Source organism: Taudactylus pleione, unplaced genomic scaffold (genome assembly GCF_031769625.1).
Source record: "Taudactylus pleione unplaced genomic scaffold, aTauple2 ptg001005l, whole genome shotgun sequence".
NCBI lineage: Eukaryota > Metazoa > Chordata > Amphibia > Anura > Myobatrachidae > Taudactylus > Taudactylus pleione.
Genome location: NW_028285406.1, coordinates 426,397 through 441,515, shown reverse-complemented (window position 1 = coordinate 441,515; position 15,119 = coordinate 426,397). Strand labels below are relative to the sequence as shown.

The 15,119-nt window shown below is 46.0% G+C and overlaps 1 protein-coding gene across 2 annotated transcripts in view; it reads right to left on the bottom strand.

Annotated features, from left to right (window-relative positions):
• The window catches only part of LOC148454322 (complement C3-like), a 284,622-nt gene that overhangs the window by 167,253 nt on the left and 102,250 nt on the right, over positions 1-15,119 (bottom strand). For both annotated transcript variants that reach the window (XM_088461038.1, XM_088461039.1), the window contains exon 12: positions 10,377-10,580. In XM_088461038.1, coding sequence (XP_088317164.1) covers positions 10,377-10,580 — 204 coding nt within the window. The remainder of the gene's footprint in view (positions 1-10,376; positions 10,581-15,119) is intronic.

Genomic DNA, 15,119 nt, shown 5'->3' with positions numbered 1-15,119 from the left:
TCATTTGGTGAACAAAAGAAAAGACAAAAGCGCCTTGGACAAACTTAGGGCATCTAGAAAATTGGGTGGTTTGGGAGTTCTTGACTTTGCCTCCTAATATCATTTATGTCTTCTTTAGATATATTGTTGACTGGTTGCTGAACAGAGATGTCTTCACAGACTCCAAGCTTGACAAAGCTTTATCTTCTCCTTTCTCCCAAGGCGCTCTCCTACAATGCAAATCTTCAGATATCTCCTCACATATTGTTGGGGGCCATGTAAGTAACACAGCTACTTCTGTAGCTGTGCTACTAATTGCGGGGACAGCTGGTTTTCATAGCAACTGTCCCCACACCAGAGCAATGATGAATTGCTAGGTAGATATATAGGAAAGGAGGTGAGTCCGCACTAGTCATTAATCAAATAGTAGATAATTAAATTAGTTATGAAGACCAACATATAAAAGTTATTACTTAAAATTTTTTTTGAATAACCATTGGTTGGTGGTGCACCCAAAGAATTTGTGCTATACACATAAACGAGTATTTTTCGCTGAAGAGCAAAAAAAGAAAAAGACAAATTTAGTCTATTCTGGGGCACTCTTGGCATAAATATAAAGTATGTGAATGAGATAATGGATAAGCAAGTTAAAACTTAACATTCAATAAAGAACCTTTTTTTTTTTTTTTTAAATGATAGAATATTCTCCCAAATGACAGCGTATTCACAAATTCATGAAAAAGACAAATTTACATGTAAATCTAAAAATATTACATATTCAAATCATATATAGCACATGATCATGTGCAATTTCTTGAATAAATATATGGTATAATAAATTATAGTAGATAAAGATGATCTAAATTGATATAGCAATCAATTATAATCCGCAATAATTAGCACGAGTCAGATGTATGATGCATTCATATCAGAAATGGAAAAATATTCATCTGACCATTATGGTCAGATGAATACTCTGGTCATTTTGGAGAATATTCTATCATTTAAAAAAAAAAAAAAAAAAAGGTTCTTTATTAAATGTTAAGTTTTAACTTGCTTATCCATTATCTCATTCACATACTTTATATTTATGCCAAGAGTGCCCCAGAATAGACAAAATTTGTCTTTTTCTTTTTTTTCTCTTCAGCAAAAAATACTCGTTTACAATGATGAATTGCTCCGGTGAGGAGTATCCCCCGCGGCAAGGCCATATCGCCCCTGATAATGAATAAAGCCCCCACTCTGTTATAGACATGTCATACTATACTACATGAAAAAAATCATCCTCCCATTCCTTCCCTGGTTTTTTGTGTGTGGTCTTTTATCGTTGTTTCTCCCTGTTTATCTTTGAATTTTATTTTTGCTAATGGTTAATGTACCTTTATTATAAATGTCACATATTGACAAACTGTTTACTTCTAATGGATCAGGTGTTATGGTGCGTACACACATAGCGATCAGCAAGCGACATGATATTATTATAGCTTATAGCAGCGCTCTAGGTAATTAATCAATAGATTTAGGATGCACAAATATGTTTCACAATAATAAATTCATATTTAATACATAAAACTGAATAGAATGGTTTACATCAATTATTACATCAATTCAATGACACAAGAACCATTGTATAAATAAATGCTTGTTCTATTTAAGATAAACAAAACACACAATTGGGGCGCTATACTAACAAGAGGGTAAATGATATTAAAATAATGATAATACCAATCAATTTACAGGACCCAATCAAAGAGGTCTCAGGTGACTGCTGCTGCCAAATGAGGAGCTAACCCTCACAATATACCATAAAGAAAACCAAAAAAAACAACTGGAAGCGCTGTCCCTGAGGACTTCAAAAATCAGTATGATGATATCTAATATCAAGGTTAGAACTGAACTAATCATAAATGGACAATACCATGGACACACAAATAAAAAATATAAAAATTTAATAAGAAACACAAAAAAATCGAATGAACATACACAGATAGAAAGAAAAATAATAAAATTCAGAACCACATGGGATTAAGGGCCTCATTCAGACCCACTGGCGAGCGGCTGTCCGCTCGCAAGTGGGTCGATGGTCTGCACTGCGCATGCGCACGACGGAGGGAGCTCCGTCGTGCGCATGTGCGAGACGCGATGACTGAAGGACTTTCCTTCACTCGTAGTGTCTCTTCAAAGGGGACGTGCTGTCGATGTTGACTGACAGCACGCCCCCTTTGGTGGGCATGCCTGCCAAACGGAGGCGTTCCCAAGGGAACGCCTACCGTCTGAAGCCGAGCCCACTGACATCACTAGTGATGTCAGTGGGAGTGATTTTGGCTCTGATAGAGCCAAAATCACTCCTGGCCTTGCGGTTGAAAACCTCAACCGCAGGCTGTTGCTCGCAGTGGCGATGGTCGTGATGGTCGCGACCATCGCGACCATCATCCTGCATGCTCGTATATGCTGTGGGTGGTGACCCACAGCTATATGAGCGTCCAGGAGGACGCTACATATTACTGGAGGTGGGCCCTGATTCAGAGCGAGCGCTCTGGTCAGAGCGTCCGGCTCTGAATCAGGGCCACAATACACATCAATTGTAGTGATATAATGATGATGCACAATTAGTGGCTTGAAACCAACAAATTCATATTACAATAAAATCATAAAAAAGCTTGCTGAAATCAGCTTAGAGCATAGACCTGTATCTACATAGAAAAATGCCTTAATTGGCAACTGAGTTGTTACACACTAGCAGTAAACTGCAACAAAGTTTGTCAGTATATGTCAAAAGACACTGCAAGTGGTGATTATAACCACCATTGGTAACAATTTAGTCGAAAACAGGTGTACACCTTATGCACGTGAACAAACGCCGGGAGTATATCCCTGTAACACCGCTAGCAAAGTCCCAATTCTTGTCTGTATTTGGGGTCCCAATTAGATACAGGGACAATATATAGGCAATATCCTGATAAAAAGACACTCCGGAGCCAGTGGTGGGTGCGGCAAATGTGGAGATAACAATAATAGTAATGAGGTACCTCAGTGTCCAGTAAATGTATTCCACAGCCGCCGGCCGTCCGGTATAAGGCCTTACACGAGTGCACTCATGGCCGCCTGAGGAGAGACTGTCAGAGCTCTTAGTCGATACGCGGGACAGCAATACTGCAGTGTAGGTCCCTGTGTTGAAGAAACAGCAACTGCTGAGAAACGCGTCAAGCCTCCATTCCCCGCTTGCTGTTCATGCACCTCTGTACTTGACGCTGGTGAATCATTCATACACCGCAGCCTGACCGAAGCATAACCAGGAGTTTCCGGCTACGCGCTGTTTATGTTCCGCAGCGTAATCCCTGTGGCATAATTCCATCTACATTACAGCCTGACTGGAGCCGGAACACCAACACAGGGACCTACACTGCAGTATTGCTGTCCCGCGTATCGACTAAGAGCTCTGACAGTCTCTCCTCAGGCGGCCATGAGTGCACTCGTGTAAGGCCTTATACCGGACGGCCGGCGGCTGTGGAATACATTTACTGGACACTGAGGTACCTCATTACTATTATTGTTATCTCCACATTTGCCGCACCCACCACTGGCTCCGGAGTGTCTTTTTATCAGGATATTGCCTATATATTGTCCCTGTATCTAATTGGGACCCCAAATACAGACAAGAATTGGGACTTTGCTAGCGGTGTTACAGGGATATACTCCCGGCGTTTGTTCACGTGCATAAGGTGTACACCTGTTTTCGACTAAATTGTTACCAATGGTGGTTATAATCACCACTTGCAGTGTCTTTTGACATATACTGACAAACTTTGTGGCAGTTTACTGCTAGTGTGTAACAACTCAGTTGCCAATTAAGGCATTTTTCTATGTAGATACAGGTCTATGCTCTAAGCTGATTTCAGCAAGCTTTTTTATGATTTTATTGTAATATGAATTTGTTGGTTTCAAGCCACTAATTGTGCATCATCATTATATCACTACAATTGATGTGTATTGTGGCCCTGATTCAGAGCCGGACGCTCTGACCAGAGCGCTCGCTCTGAATCAGGGCCCACCTCCAGTAATATGTAGCGTCCTCCTGGACGCTCATATAGCTGTGGGTCACCACCCACAGCATATACGAGCATGCAGGATGATGGTCGCGATGGTCGCGACCATCACGACCATCGCCACTGCGAGCAACAGCCTGCGGTTGAGGTTTTCAACCGCAAGGCCAGGAGTGATTTTGGCTCTATCAGAGCCAAAATCACTCCCACTGACATCACTAGTGATGTCAGTGGGCTCGGCTTCAGACGGTAGGCGTTCCCTTGGGAACGCCTCCGTTTGGCAGGCATGCCCACCAAAGGGGGCGTGCTGTCAGTCAACATCGACAGCACGTCCCCTTTGAAGAGACACTACGAGTGAAGGAAAGTCCTTCAGTCATCGCGTCTCGCACATGCGCACGACGGAGCTCCCTCCGTCGTGCGCATGCGCAGTGCAGACCATCGACCCACTTGCGAGCGGACAGCCGCTCGCCAGTGGGTCTGAATGAGGCCCTTAATCCCATGTGGTTCTGAATTTTATTATTTTTCTTTCTATCTGTGTATGTTCATTCAATTTTTTTGTGTTTCTTATTAAATTTTTATATTTTTTATTTGTGTGTCCATGGTATTGTCCATTTATGATTAGTTCAGTTCTAACCTTGATATTAGATATCATCATACTGATTTTTGAAGTCCTCAGGGACAGCACTTCAAGATTTTTTTGTTTTCTTCTATTTAAGATAGCTGGATTCTAGTGTGGCTGATTAATTCGAGTATAAGGACTTTTTGTATGCGGGACCATAGTCCACATGAGCGGTATTAACCGTATAGGCACCTCTGGAGGATACAGGCCCTGATTCAGAGCCGGACGCTCTGACAGAGCGCTCGCTCTGAATCAGGGCCGGGCTATTTTTCTTTAGAACGGCCTCCTGGCCGCTCACATAGCTGTGGGTGACCACCCACAGCTATAGCGAGCGGCCAGGAAGATGGTTACGATCGCGATGAGACCCTTGTGTTAGGGTCTCGTTGGCGCAAGCCCCAGAGAGATTTCGGCTCTAACAGAGCCGAAATCTCTCCCACTGACATCACTCGTGATGTCAGTGGGGCCGCCCCCAAATGGAGGCGTTCACATGGGAACGCCTCCTTTTGGGCAGCCACTCCCCCGGCCCGCCCACCAAAGGGGGCGAGCTGTCATTCAACATCGACAGCTCACCCTCTTTGTTGTGAGACCCGGAGCGACAGAGAGCCCGTCGCTATCCGGGTCACGCGCATGCGCATGTGCACTGGCCCACCATTGACCCAGTTACGAGCGCACAGCACTCGCGACCGGGTCTGAATCAGGCCCACAGTCCCGTATTAATGTGATGGCAATGATCCAAAGAAAAAGGGGGTTGCGACGTCCTCACCAGTACACGATGTCTTGTTAGTGGAGCCCTATTCACCGGCAGATGAGAGTAAGTCCATGTGCAATGTGAAGATAGCTGTAACTCATAGAATTTCCAGTCCTGGTTCAAGCGTTTCCACTGAGATGCAGAGGTTCTTGGTAGATTGTTAGAAGTCAACATCTACATATTTATTGTTTTTAAATAAGATGCACTTAATTAGATGGATAATCTACACCAGATGTGAATGGAGTGGTTCAATATAGAGGGTATTTAAACACAGTTAAGACACACAGAGAGTCACCTTTGACAAAGCTGCACTGGAACAGCAGCGAAACGCGTCAGGGGTGATTTTTAACAATCTACCAAGAATCTCTGCATCTCAGTGGAAACACTTGAACCAGGACTGGAAATTCTACGACTTACGGCTAACTTCACATTGCACATGGACTTACTCTCATCTGCCGGTGAATAGGGCTCCACTAACAGGACATCGTGTACTGGTGAGGACGTTGCAACCCCCTTTTTCTTTGGATCATTGCTATCACATTAATATGGGACTGTATCCTCCAGAGGTGCCTATACGGTTAATACCACTCATGTGGACTATGCCCCCACGTACAAAAAGTCCTTATGCTCAAATTGATCAGCCACAATAGAATCCAGTTATCTCAAATAGGAACAAGCGTTTATTTATACAATGGTTCTTGTGTCATTGAATTGATGTAATAATTGATTTTAACCATTCTATTCAGTTTTATGTATTAAATATGAATTTATTATTGTGAAACATATTTGTGCATCCTAAATCTATTGATTTACCAAGAGCACTGCTATTTTTTATGCTATAATATTTTTACGTGTTTGGAGGTGACTATTTGTTTAGCAGCCGCTTTAGAACAACATCCCTAACAAGCGCCCGGATATTACCTATTGGTTATTTTCTACTATTACTAGAGATATGATATTGCTGGCTGATCGTCCTGCACCCTTCCTGGTGTGCTGGATGATTGATATCGATCATCCAGCACACCACCAACAACTATTGCGGGTCCCTATAGTAACCTGCTCGATATCAAGCAGGTTGGCCTGCATGCACAGTCGATGAACGATATCACTAACGTCCATATGTGGCCGCGCATCGCTGGTCATAGTTGAGTTGGTAGGGACCAAAAAATGAACGATTTGAACGATAATGATAAGAACGATATCATTATCATTCAAATTGTTCATTTATATCGCTACGTATGTACGTACCATTAGAATCACATGTCTATTCAGATATGCTAAATTTCTTCTTTAATTGAAGGTTCTAATTGCCTATTTTCAGTGAGGATGTTTAGATGAGATCTTCACAATATTACTTACAGTTATTTTAAATTGCTGGCTGTGGACACTTTGTTTGAGATGTATCAGTATTACTAAGATATCTCCGTTATGATGTCTTGTTATATGGGATTTTTTTTTCTTTGTACACTAAAATTGTCATCTATATTGATATTGTGGTACATACCGTCATTGGGGCAGATGTATGAAGCTCTGTAAAGCGATAAAGTGCAGAGTGAAACGACCAACCAATCAGCTCCCAACTGTCATGTTACAGGCTCTGTTTGAAAAATGACAGTAGGGAGCTGATTGGTTGGTCATTTATCACTCCGCACTTTATCACTTCCCATTGTTTCTTCAGGAAAATTAATAAAACAGATTTAACGAAAATTATTTTTAAGCATTCAAGATCTTTCTTCAACATATCTATAGATCACACGGTTGTCCACGTTCCATGGGCAGGGGACCTGATCCAGAAATGGATGGTAATGCCACCACACCTATGTCTGTGTATGCAGCAGCTGTGCGGAAACATGCAAATGTGGCAACCGTCTGGATTTGTATTGAGACGCCCACTGGTGGCTTCACAAATACAAGTGACTGTGGGGGCAAATCAGCTTCGGGCGGAATTGCAAAGACGCACGGAGGCATCTTTGCAATTCCAATATGCAAAAACAGCCGGAGGTGTATGACACCCCCTTCTGCATATGCGATCCCCAGCACTGCGACCGAGTTCACAGACTAGGATCACCATTGCGACCATCAGTAAGCTGAGGTCTACTCAGGCTGGCCGGCTTGCAAGGCCAGGAAACTGTTTCAATAGACACATGGGCCAATACGCCCTTGTTTCTGGAAATGTCGACTGTCCCTGCCCCCGCAGCACCCCTTATATGCCAATCAGGCAGAGGCATAGAAGGGCCTGCGTGCGATCATGCAGGACCCATTCTGCACTATGTGCGATGCTGAATCAGGCCCTGCACACAAAGACGCAGCATCATTTGGAAATCAGTTGATAATCGGCCTTTTGATTAACACTATGCTTACACATAATGGCCGCCAGAACTTACACCTCAGCCATTTTTCCATGTATGGGATGGCAGTCTGGAAAAAATGCCCCCAAAGCGGTCACAACACACTTTCGGTTTTGCTGCCACTTGCCCCATTACCTCCCCAAATGCTACCTGATGGTTAAATCACACTGCTGGCGAATACTATCTGTGACATCCGACCGTAATTAAACTTGAAGCATGCACAGGCTATTGATAGTACTGGCATTGTGTCCATCTCTGAATCAGGGAACCTTGGTTCACATCACAGTTCTGGAAGACTCTGTCAACTACTACAAATCAAATTTTGATCTGCAAACCATTAATCAGATAGAAGGAGAGGCGATAGTGAGCCACATTTGGGCTGTTTGGGGGGGTTGCGTTCCGGCCTCTTGGCCCGATTCAGAGCCGGACGCTCTGACCAGAGCGCTCGCTCTGAATCAGGGCCCTCCTACCTGAAAATGGAGCGGCCTCATGGACGCTCGTATAGCTGTGGGTTACCACCCACAGCTATAGCGAGCGTCCATGATGAAGGTCGCGATGGTCAAGACCATCGCGACCATCGGGCTTGCAACGAGACCCTGCAGTAGGGTCTCGCTGCCGCAAGCCCTGGAGTGATTTTGGCTCTATCAGAGCCAAAATCACTCCCACTGACATCACTACTGATGTCAATGGGGCCGGACTCAGACGGTAGGCGTTCCCATGGGATCGCCTCCGTCTGGCAGCCACGACCCCGGCACGCCCACCAAAGGGGGCGTGCTGTCATTCACCATCGACAGCACGCCCCCTTTGGTGCGAGACCCCGAGCGACGGATTCCCCGTCGCTATGCGGGTCTCGTGCATGCGCACGACGGAGCTCCCTCCGTCGTGCGCATGCGCATTAGGGCACCATCGACCCGCTTGCGAGCGTCCTGCGCTCGCGAGCGGGTCTGAATTAGGCCCTCTGTTCCATTTTCTGGGAGTGCAGAGGCCAGGGTCTGCAACTTCCAATGCAGACTCTTTGGCTTCGGCTATGAAGTTGTGAGGGCCAATCTGAATAACCTTTGAGATACTCAGATGGTCAATGGTCTCACAGATGATCCGAAATGGTGTCTTGGTATGCACCACCTGGATAAGCATTACTGTCTGAAGGCATCTTCTATCACCAGACGCCTACTGCTGATTTAGCATATATTAGCATCACTGCTGTATCTAAAGACTAAAGGCCGGTGCACACTAGACGACGTCTAGTGTGTACCGTCCTCGTCAGCGACGGGACCCGGCGGAGTGCCGGCATTGGCAATTGTGTACATTTATACCAATGCCGGGAGCAACGGAGTGACAGCAGGGGCCATGCTGCATCCGGCAGCATGGCCCCCACTGAGGATATCACCCGTTGGACCTGCATGCATGGTCGACGGCCGTGGTCGCTGACAACACGCAGGAGTGTGCATCATCAGCGACATAGCAGGTACACACTAGACAATGTGCCCAATATGTTAATCTGATCCGCAGGATTGGATGACATATCGTCTAATGCGTACCTGGTTTAAGAACATCCATCTCAAATCAGGCCCTCACTTTGCAACCACTTCTGCAACACTCCCATGACATGCCAATATGATGGTACATTTCCAATAGATTTCAGACTTTTATGTTTCTCAATCAGTACTGCGACTCTCAGGGCCATAACTAGGGTAGTGCAGCCAGTGCCATGGCACAGGGCACCGCAGGGCAGAGGGCGCTGTTTGGGCCTGTAAATTTTCCTGTTTATTATCATTCTCACTTGTAGCTTCCTCTTCTTTTATCCCCAGCATCTCCTGACCTCCCCTATCTCTTCCATGGCCCTTCCCCATAAGGCCATGGCTCTTTTTCAGGTGCACTCTCTTATTTCCCTATTTCTCTATTTAAAAAATGGGGGAGGGGGGGTTGCCAATGCTCTCTCTGGCAAAGGGCACCAAAATGTCTATTTACGGGTTTCTGGTGACTCTGGCCCTGATTCAGAGCCGGACGTTCTGACAGAGCGCTCGCTCTGAATCAGGGCCGGCCCTCTGAATTCTAGAGCGGCCTCCTGGCTGCTCGCATAGCTGTGGGTGACCACTATCAGAGCTGAGAGATCTCCCACTGACATCACTTGTGATGTCAGTGGGGCCGGCCCCAGATGGAGGCTTTCACATGGGAACGCCTCCGTCTGGGCAGCCACGCCCCCAGCACGCCCACCAAACGGGAAGTGCTGTCACTCACCATTGACAGCATGCCCCCTTTGTAGCGAGACCCATAGCGACGGCTTGGCCGTTGCTATCCGGGTCTCGCGCATGCGCACGACAGAGCTGGCTCCCTCATGCACATGCGCACTGGGCCAACATCGACCCGCTTGCGAGCGGGTCTGAATCAGGCCCTCTGTACATACAGAACGTGGAATGCATGCCTTGCATGAGTTTTTAAGGATTTTCAAGCATGTGCAGTAGTAAAAAAATCGCTGATTTACGTGAATTCTGGCACTGTGGTGCACCTCAGCACCCAGTCCCAAAATGGGATATCTATGGTTTCAGATGTACATACTTGCGCACAACTTATAGCTAAGACATTTGTACAATCATTTCAGACATTAAGGTTTACACACAAATAATGATGTAGGTCATTACCACATAGTTAAAATGACTGATCTGATTTTGAACTGGGTACTTGTTCTTGATAACAAAGTTGATCGTAGGATTGTCTCCTGGTTTCAGCACCACACCTGAGTGACTGATATGTAGGAAATTTCCACCAGCAGACTGGTAGCCATTGGCTGTCATGCTGGCTGAGGCTTGCTGGTCCTTCGCTAATTTTGTATCTTTTGTTATCACCTACAACAGAAAAAAAAGCAAAGCGTGAGGTCGACATCTAAATCTAAGGACAAAAGTTAAGTTAGTTTTGGCAAGCTTACATTGTTACAGAAGGGGAGGGTATTAGGGGAGATCTGAAAACTGGTATGTTGAGGAGAATAGGAGTATATTAATTGTACAAAATTAGTATATTACCCACGATGAGCATTGTTTTGTTAGATGTTACCATCAAACATAATCACACATGTGGGGGTGCACCCCTGAGAGTATATAAATTAGGGGTGTGCACCGGCCACTTTTCGTGTTTTGTGTTTTGGTTTTGGATCTGGATCTTTCTTCGCATTGTGGATCTGGATTGGTTTTGCCAAAACCACCCTTCCGTGTTTTGGGTTCTGGGTTTTGTGTTTTGGATCTGTATTTTTTTTTAAAAAAGCATAAAAACAGCTAAAATCACAGAATGTGTAGGTTTTTCTGCTCCTATGCTATTATTAACCTCAATAACCTTAATTTCCACTCATTTCCAGTCTATTCTGAACACCTCACACCTCACAATAGTGTTTTTATGTCCAAAAGGTTGCACCGAGGTAGCTGGATGACTATGCTAAGCGACACGAGTGGGCGGCACAAACACGTGACCCATCTAGGCGTGATACTGCAGTGGCAGACAGGATGACAGTTTGAAAAACTAGCCCCCTCCCACCCACCCTTATGTTGTATAAACAGGACATGCACACTTTAACAAAGCAATCATTTCAGCGCCAGGGTCTGCCACACAACTGTGGCTGAAATTATTGGTTCGTTTGGGCCCCAACAAAACAAGCTGGCAATTAATCTGTCCCTGCACAAACTGGCTCTACGGAGGCAAGATGTCCTCATCCTCCTCATCCACTGATTCCTCACCCTCTTCAGTGTTGTGTACATCCTCATCCTCACAGAGTATTAACTCGTCCCCACTGGAATCCACCACCACAGGTCCCTCTGTACGTTCTGGAGGCTGATCTCCCTGGAAGAGCTGATAATTCATTTTTATGAACATCATCTTCTCCACATTTTGTGGAAGCAACCTCCTACGCCTTTCGCTGACAAGGTTCCCGGCTGCACTAAACACTCTTTCGGAGTACACACTGGAGGGGGGCAACTCAGGTAAAATAGAGCCAGTTTGTACAGGGGCCTCCAAATTGCCGATTTTTCCAGCCAGTACAGGTATGGACTGTCTGACATGCCTACTTGGATGCTGTCACCGATGTAATCCTCCACCATTCTGTCAATGGTGACAGTATCATATGTAGTGACAGTAGACATGTCAGAAATTGTTGCCAGGTCCTTCAGTCTGGACCAGATGTCCAAACTTGGTCCTGCCTGCCCTGCATCACCGCCAGCGGGTTGCTTAGGATACCTAAGTTTTTTCCTGGCAGCCCCAGTTGCGAGAGAAAATGAAGAAGGAGCTGTTGACGTGTCACGTTCTGCTTCAGCTGACAGTGTTTTCACCAGCAGGTCTTTGCACCTCTGCAGGCTTGTGTCGGCTGGAAAGAGAGACACCACATAGGCTTTAAACCTAGGATCGAGCACGGTGGCCAAAATGTAGTAGTCTGATTTCAACAGATTGACCACCCTGGAATCCTGGCAAAGCGAATGAAGGGCTTCATCCACAAGTCCCACATGCCGAGCAGAATCGCTCCATCTTAGCTCCTCCTTCACTTTCTCCAGCTGCTTCTGCAAAAGCCTGATGAGGGGAATGACCTGACTCAAGCTGGCAGTGTCTGAACTGACTTCACGTGTGGCAAGTTCGAAGGGCTGGAGAACCTAGCACAACACAGAAATCATTCTCCACTGCGCTTGAGTCAGGAGCATACCCCCTCCTTTGCCTATGTCATAGGTGGATGTATAGGCTTGAATGGCCTTTTGCTGCTCCTCCATCCTCTGAAGCATATAGAGGGTTGAGTTCCACTGCGTCACAACCTCTTGCTTCAGGTGATGGCGGGGCAGGTTCAAGAGTGTTTGCTGGTGCTCCAGTCTTCGGCACGCAGTCGCTGAATGGTGAAAGTGGCCAGAAATTTTTCGGCGCACCCAAAGCGTCTCCTGCATGCCCCTGTCGCTTTTCAGAAAATTCTGCACCACCAAGTTTATTGTGTGAGCAAAACATGGGACGTGCTGGAATTTGCCAAGATGTAATGCCCGCACAATATTGGTGGCGTTGTCAGATATCACAAATCCCCAGGAGAGTCTAAGTGGGGTAAGCCACTGGGCGATGATTTCCCTCAGTTTCTCTAAGAGGTTGTCGGCGGTGTGCCTCTTACTGAAACCGGTGATACACAGCGGAGCCTGCCTTGGAACGAGCTGGCATTTCTGAGATGCTGCTACTGGTGACGCTGCTGCTGTTGCTGTGTAAGGTGATACATCTACCCAGTGCTCTGTCACAGTCATATAGTCCTTAGTCTGCCCTGTTCCACTTGTCCACATGTCCATGGTTAAGTGGACATTGGGTACAACGGCATTTTTCAGGACACTGAGGACACTTTTTCTGACGTTTCTGTACAGTCTCGGTATCGCCTGCCTAGTGAAGTGGAATCTAGACGGGATGTGGAACCGGGGACACACTACCTCCATCAATTGTCTAAATCCCACTGCACTAATGGCGGATACCGGATGCACGTCTAACACCAACATAGCAGTCAAGGCCTCAGTTATACGTTTTGCTTCAGGATGACTGCTGTCGTAACTTCATCCTCCTCGCTAAGGACTGTTGGAGGGTCAATTGTTTAGTAAAAGTAGTGGTGTTCCTACTTCCTCTCTGGGATGATGAATGACTCCCAGCAGCAGCAACAGCAGCAGCGGCAGCAGGAGGCGTAGCAATGCAGGATCCTCCGGAGGAATCCCGAATAGGAGAGTCAGTCATGCCAGTGACATGGCCTGCAGGACTACTTCCGATCCTGACTAAGGAGGAAATTGACGAGGAGGGAGTTGACGGTGTGGTTTGCAGGCGCTTGGATACAACAGGACAACGGGATTTAGGTGTCCCTGGACTGCTTACGGTCTTAGCCAAAGTTTCTGAACGTGACAGTAACTTTTTATGAACGCACTGCAGGTGCCGTATAAGGGAGGATGTTCCTAGGTGGTTAACGTCCCTACCCCTACTTATTTCACCTTTACATATGGTACATATGGCAAGACAGTTTTTGTCCGGATTTGGATAGAAATATTGTCTGACCAAAGAGGTGGAATGTTTGGTCTTCTGCCCAGGCATGACCGTGATGGGCTTTTTCATCCCACGGACAACAACTGTCTCCCCCGGAGCCTGATTTAAACAAACCACATCACCATCAGAATCCTCCTCGCCAACTTCCTCCTCAGTGCCAGCTACACCAGTATCCTCATCCTGTTGTACTTCAACAGTGACATCTTCAATTTGCATATCAGCAAGTGGACTGTGGGTGCTCCTTTCAGCACTTGCAGGGGGCGTGCAAATGGTGGAAAGAGCCACCTCTTCCCGTCCAGTGCTGGGAAGGTCAGGCATCGCAACCACCACCACACTTGGACTCTCCTTGGGGATTTGTGACATCTTCTTAGAACGCACAGTTCTTCGCTGTGCTTTTGCCAGCTTAACTCTTTTGATTTTTTTAGTGGGAGGAGGGCTTCCATCGTCATGTGAAGCTGAACCACTAGTCATGAACACAGGGAAAGACCTTAGCCATTCCTTGCCACTCCGTGTCGTAAATGGCATATTGGCAAGTTTACGTTTCTCTTCAGATGATTTAAATGTTTTTTTCAAGGTCATTTTCCTGAACTTTGTCATTTGGGATTGTATGAGCCCTCTACTATGACATTGGGCATCGGCCTTGGCAGACGACGTTGATGGCATGTTATCGTCTATGTCATGACTAGTGGCAGCAGCTTCAGCACTAGGAGGAAGTGGTTCTGGATCTTTCCCTATTTTATTTTTAATCGGAGAAAGTTTGGTCCTCCATTTATGTTATATTGATATATACGTGCGGCTAAGGCGCACACAAACACAGAAAATAATTTTTTATTTTTGGTGGAGACTGGTGCACTTTGTGGGTTACACCACCCTTTAAGAAATGAGCCAGCCGGCCCTTTACTTATGGGACACAGGCGCACGCTTGGCGCTGCTCCTTTGTTGATGCACGTGCAGCCACAGTGCACACAATTCACAAACACAAAAATATATATTTTTATTTTGTTTGGAGTGCCCTTTGGGGGTGATAGCACCCTTTAGAGGTCAATCCAGCCGGCCCTTTATTTATGGGACACAGGCGCACGCTTGGCACAACTTTGTTGATGCACGTGCGGCTACTGCGCACACAATTCACAAACACAAAAAAATATATTTTTTTATTTTGTTTGGAGTGCCCTTTGGGGGTTACAGCACCCTTTAACGGACAAGCCAGCCGGCCTTTTACTTATGGGACACAGGCGCACGCTTGGCACTACTTTGTTGATGCACGTGCGGCTACTGCGCACACAATTCACAAACACAAAAAAATATTTTTTTTTTATTTTGTTTGGAGTGCCCTTTGGGGGTTACAGCACCCTTTAGCGGTC